The sequence below is a fragment of the Gorilla gorilla genome, chromosome 3 (genome assembly GCF_029281585.2).
Source record: "Gorilla gorilla gorilla isolate KB3781 chromosome 3, NHGRI_mGorGor1-v2.1_pri, whole genome shotgun sequence".
Taxonomy (NCBI): Eukaryota; Metazoa; Chordata; class Mammalia; order Primates; family Hominidae; genus Gorilla; species Gorilla gorilla.
Genome location: NC_073227.2, coordinates 133,005,048 through 133,011,322, shown reverse-complemented (window position 1 = coordinate 133,011,322; position 6,275 = coordinate 133,005,048). Strand labels below are relative to the sequence as shown.

Below are 6,275 nucleotides of genomic sequence, written 5' to 3'. Positions count from 1 at the left end.
CTTGCAATTGCGAAATAGCATATAAGTAATCCTAAACTAGTAAATACTGGGTTCCTAATCTGTAAATTGTAATAATGCTTATTCTTCAGGATTATGAGACTGATAAATACTGTATGTAAAGTATCTCGTCCAATTCCTGCCTGATACATAGTATGTAATCAATAAATAGTTATATATAATTACACACGATAATCATATAATTGTATATTACATAATACAGTAATATAGTTATATATTATATAACTACATAATAATTATAATGTATATAATTAACATAATATAATGTATATAATGTAGTTTATAATATAGCACTTTGGGAAGCTGGAAGGATTGCTTGAGCCCAGGAGTTTGAGGCAGCAGCGAGCTATGATTGCAACACTGCACTCCAGCCTAGGTGACAGAGTGAGACCCTGTCTCTGTAAAAGAAAAAGAAAAGTTAAAAAGCCAACAGAAACAAAACCTCCAAATAAAGCATTTAACAATCTCTAGCATATGTTAGCACTGAAAAAATGGTAGCTATTAAACAGATCTGATATTAATAACTGCCACATGCCCAGCACTGTGTCTGTACCATGTATTCTCATCTATGTATACAGCATATCTAGCCCAGGAGTGTTTTTCTCGATCTCTCTTTTATCTTCTTGGCATTCTTAGGCATCGGCAATTTATGTACGCTGGAGGGGAGGGAGATAGGATGTGGAAGTTGTATTTCTTTTTTTTTTTTTTTTTTTTGATATGGAGTCTCGCTGCTCTGTCGCCCAGGCTGGAGTGCAGTGGCGTGATCTCTGCTCACTGCAACCTCCGCCTCCCGGGTTCAAGCAATTCTCCTGCCTCAGCCTTCTGAGTAGCTGGGACTACAGGCGTGTGCTACCATGCCCAGCTAATTTTTGTATTTTTAGTAGAGACGGAGTTTCACCATGTTGGTCAGGCTGGTCTCGAGCGCCTGACCTCATGATCCACCCGCCATGGCCTCCCAGAGTGCTGGGATTACAGGCGTGAGTCACCACACCCGGCCAGGAGTTATATTTCTGAAAGGCAGTCCTTCTGTAGGTTTGGTTTATGTCCTGTGACCTGTGTCACGAAGCAAGTATGCATATCTCATTTGCATACCCCTTACCTATTCTTTCTCCGGATCACCTTGATTAGTCAAGGGAAGATGCCACTTTCTTGCACTTCACTGCCCCCGCCTCGCCCTTTTATTTTTATTTTTTTGAGACAGTTTTGCTCTTGTCGCCCAGGCTGGAGTGCAGTGGCGTGATCTCGGCTCACTGCAGCCTCTGCCTCCTGGGTTCAAGTGATTCTCCTGCCTCAGCCTCCCAAGTAGCTGGGATTATAGGCACGAACCACCACACCTGGCTAATTTTTGTATTTTTAGTGGAGACAGGGGTTTCACCATGTTGGCCAGGCTGGTCTCGAACTCCTGACCTCAGGTGATCCGCCTGTCTCGGCCTCCCAAAGTGCTGGGATCACAGGCCTGCAATTCTTGTTTGGGAAGACCTTCACTGGCCTTCCCTTGACTAAGGGTTATTTCAGCTTACAGCTTAGACTTTACCTCCTTGAAGAAGCCTTGTTTGATGATCCACACCAAGCTGGGTGCCCCTGCTGTGCTTATTCCTGCCTTATTTTATTAAAATTACTGTTTATCACCCCGCCATACTGAAATTCCTTAAGATGGAGGATAGAGTTTCCATTTAAATACTTTAGCATAATATCTGGCACAATAGTAAGTACTGAATAAATATATGTAACTTATAAATAATATGTAAGTGGCATATTTTATATGTCTAAAAGAGGAACTGAAAACACAATTACAGCTTTATTGAATCCTTCTAGGTCTTTTAGGTCTGTATTCTCAAACTTGAGTGTCCATCAGCATCACTTGGAGGGCTTCTTAAAACAGACTGCTGGGCCCCCAACCCCAGACTTTCTGACTTAATAGGTCATTTCTTACTAGTTCCCAGATGATACTGTTGGTCCAGGGGTCACATCTTGAGAACCACCTTAGGGGAAAAAAAAGAAAGTATGTTTCTTTGGCATTTCTGTTTACTTCTTCACGGATCACCATCAGTGATTTTAGATTTCCAAATTTGCCCACAAAAACAGTTTTATCCAATAGCATAACAACTACGGTAACTGTTGCAACAGTGTTGGAAAGATTTTTCCTTGCAGAGGTACTATGTAATTGGTCCTAGATACTGTGGTATATTGATGCTAAGAAGTGAAAGGAAAAATTTAAAACACAAGGGGGCCATCTTGTGGTAACCGTAGCAATTCAGAAAACTTTAAAAATTGAATTTGCGCTATAGGGAACCAAACATGTGGAGGACAAATTCGTGTTTTCTGATACATATTATGCATCTGGAAAAATGCAGACTACAAGTTAATTTATGTATTTTACTTAGTTTTTTCTTTACTTATGAAAAAATTCTTGTTTCACAGCATGTTATCACTTTTACTGTGTCCTCAGTGATAGATAATTACACCTCTGTTTCCCTTGGTAGTTAGGTAATCTTGGAACTCCTTGATTCATGTCTGTGGTTGGGAGTTTATTAAGAAAAATTATATTTGATATTTTTTAAAAATCAGGGTTGAAATTTTATGTCATTTTTAATTTTAGGTGGTATAAATAGTTGAATATTTCCTATTTTCTGGACCCAGCTGGTTTATAACTTCAGAAGAAATAATGGAAAGCCAAGAATTTATTGTAAGTTTTACCATTTTTCACAGTTTGGTGAAATTCCCTTCCTCTGTCCCTTTCTTTCTTCTTTCTTTTAAAGGCGTTTCACAAACATCTTGCTGTGTTGCCAGATTTAGCAAAAACAAAACAAAAAACAGGCTACTCAGTTAAATTTGAATTTCAAATAAACAATGCATACCTTTTTTAGCATTAGGATCCCAAATATTGCACAGTATTTTATCTGGTAACCCTATCTGTTACCTACTATTCATATTTGTTACACAAAATCATCACTTTTCAGCCTTTTGGCTAAGATCAAGTATTAGACAAAGTCCTTTGTAACATAATCTTTGAAAGTGTGAGACCGGGAAACAATTTCTTTCTCTTGAAGAACTGGCATCCGTCTTCTGTATAGATCAGCGGTTCTCACACTATTTGGTCTAGGGACTCTTTAACACTTAGAAAATTATTGACCCCAAATAACTTGTGTATATAGGGTCTTACGTCTATTGATGTTTTTCATACTAGAAGTTAAAGCAGAAATGTAAAAAGTATTTATGATTTGGCTTAATGGAAGACAACTGGATTCTCATATTTGTTTCTTCTACATTCAGGTTGCAATTGAATCTTACAATATTGTATATACATAATCCTGGGAAACTTCATTCTGCACCCCTGAAGGAGTGAGGATGAAAAGACAGCATCATGAAAATAGTTTTGACCTCACAGATACCTGTAAAGGTCTTGGAGACCTCCAGGAGTCTCTGGACCAAACTTTGAGAACTGCACAGATTATTAGTACTGTGTAATCCAGTAATTTTTTTCCCTTCCAACTGATGACTAGGGAGCTCAAATTACTTTCAATGCTCATTTATCTTTTTTGTTTCTTCCTTGGATTTCTCCTCTCCTTTCTTCCTTCTCCTGCCATTTCCTCCCCTATTCCCTCCCTCTCCTTCTCTCTCTCCCTTCCTTCCCTTACTTATTTCATTTAATTAATATTTAATGTTATTGTCATGCTATCTGTGCTTTTGTTTTTAAAATTTAAAAAATTGATATGGGTGTATGTGCCTTTTTTTGAGGAAAGGTGCCTTAAATATATTTTGTATGTAGGAAGGATATATAAAATACATAACATTGAATATATATAAATGGAAACCATTTGTTTTGTATTTTTGGAAATAAGGTTCTATATACTCATCAAAAGATGAAGAAGTCAAAAGTGTGGCAAGATGGAATTCTGAAGATCACTCACATAGGAAACAAAGTGAGTACAAAGCAGTTGACTACAGGGTGCAAGAGCAAGGTTCTCGATTTTTGATTGAATATTTAAAAAACTGTACATGATAAAATGTCAGATATATCCATACACTGAAATGATGTGAAAACAGATTTTCAAATGATCCCCATATCACAGTGGTTAATTTGTGCATTATAAAAATAGTTCATTAATAGATAGAATGAATAAGATCTGTTATCCAGTAGCACAGTACAGTAACTATTGTTATTTATTTTTATTTTTTTTGAGACAGAGTCTTACTCTGTCACCCAGACTGGGGTGCAGTGGCACGATCTCGGCTCACTGCAAACTCTGCCTCCTGGGTTCAAACTATTCTCCTCCCTCAGCCTCCCAAGTAGCTGGGACTACAGGCACCCGACACCATGCCTGACTAATTTTTTTGTATTTTTAGTAGAGACGGGGTTTCACCATGTTGCCCAGGCTGGTCTCGAACTCCTGACCTCAGGTGAGCTGCCTGCCTCAGCCTCCCAAAGTTGTGGGATTACAGGAGTGAGCCACTGCCCCCGGCTGAGTGACTATTGTTAATGATAATTTTTTGTATATTTTAAAAATAACTCCAGGAGTGGAATTGGAATGCTCCTAACATAAATGATAAGGCCAGGCATCATGGCTCATACCTGTAATCCCACCACGTTGGGAGGCTGAGGCAGGAAGATTGCTTGAAGCCTGGAGTTCAAGACCAGCCTGGGCAGCGAAGCAAGACTCTGTCTCTACAAAAAAATTAAAAGTAAATAAAAACGTTTTTAAAAAGTTATAAACTGCTTATTATATGCTAGGCATAATGCTTTAAAAGTATCAACTTACTTAGTCTGCATAACTCTCCTACTAGTTAGGTGTTCTTTTAATCTTTATTTTACTGAAGATGAAACGGGTACAGAGAGATGGAGTAGCTTGCCCAAGGGTCAAAGCTGGAAGGTGGAGGAGCCACATATGAACCTAGGCTTTTTGTCCCCAGGGCCCATGTCCTAACCATTCTCCATTCTACTGTGTCTCTTTCTTTTTTTTTTTTTTTTTTTGAGCCAGAATCTCACTCTGTTGCCTGGGTTGGAGTGCAGTGGCATGATCTCGGCTCACTGCAGCCTCTGCCTCCCACGTTCAAGCAGTTCTGCCTCAGCCCCCCAAGTAGCTGGGACTATAGGTGCCACCACCATGCCTGGCTAATTTTTTGTATTTTTAGTAGAGACAGGGTTTCGCCATGTTGTTCAGGCTGGTCTTGAACTCCTGACCTCAGGTGATCCAAATATTACTAATTTTAAAAAAGAACTTTATTACAGTTGAGTCACTAATTTTATATAGGACACATTGACAATGTCTGTGGCCTCCTGAATGAAGTCCCTACTCCTCAGTCTAGCAATTAAAGATAACCATATTCTGTTCTTTTTTTTTGAGATGGATTTTTGCTCTTGTCGCCCAGGCTAGAGTGCAGTGGCACAGTCTTGGCTCACTGAAGCCTCTGCCTCCCAGGTTCAGGTGATTCTCCTGCCTCAGCCTCCTGAGTAGCTGAGATTACAGGCACTTGCAACCATGCTCAGCTACTTTTTGTATTTTTAATAGACACGGAGTTTCACCATGTTGGTCAGGCTGGTCTTGAACTCCTGACTTCAGGTAATCCACCTCCCTAGGCCTCCCAAAGTGCTGGGATTACAGGCGTGAGCCACTGCGCCTGGCCCTACTATTTCTTAATATTTAATTTGTTAAAACAGCAAATTAAAAAACTAATTTTGCCTTAAGCCTTCAAGTTCAATTTATGTAATCCTATTAAATTTGTAAACCTAGTTAAGTTAAACAGTTACTTTCAGTAGGGTTTTAGCTTAATGTTCAAGCAACTTAAGTTGAAAAAACTAAGTGCTTTTTTTTTTTTTTTCTTTTTTTAGACAGAGTCTTGCTCTGTTGCCCAGGCTGGAGTGCAGTGGCACGGTCTTGGCTCACTACAACCTCTGCATCCAAGGTTCAAGTGATTATCCTGCCTCAGCCTCCTGAGTAGCTGGGATTACAAGCGCCCACCACCATGCCCAGCTAATTTTTGTGTTTTTAATAGAGATGGGGTTTCACCATGTTGGCCAGGCTGGTCTCGAACTCCTGACCTCAAGTGATCCACCCACCTCAGCCTCCTAAAGTGCTGGTATTACAGGTATGAGCCACTGTGCCTGGCAAAAGTAGCTTTTTAAAATTAAAAATAACACAAATATTTTATTAGTTTTTTTGTTTGTTTGTTTGTCTTTTGAGAGAGAACTAACTCTGTCACTCAGGCTGGAGTGCAGCGGTGCAATCTCTGCTCTCTGCAACCTCCACCTCCTAGGC

The 6,275-nt window shown here is 39.5% G+C and overlaps 1 protein-coding gene across 15 annotated transcripts in view; it reads left to right on the top strand.

The window, feature by feature from the left end:
* Window positions 1-6,275, top strand: part of ZGRF1 (zinc finger GRF-type containing 1) — a 96,905-nt gene that overhangs the window by 1,548 nt on the left and 89,082 nt on the right. For all 15 annotated transcript variants that reach the window (XM_055385189.2, XM_055385192.2, XM_031010028.3 and 12 more), the window contains exons 2-3: window positions 2,618-2,704; window positions 3,861-3,941. In XM_055385189.2, the coding sequence (XP_055241164.2) occupies window positions 2,684-2,704; window positions 3,861-3,941 (102 nt within the window). In that variant the 5' untranslated portion in view covers window positions 2,618-2,683. The remainder of the gene's footprint in view (window positions 1-2,617; window positions 2,705-3,860; window positions 3,942-6,275) is intronic.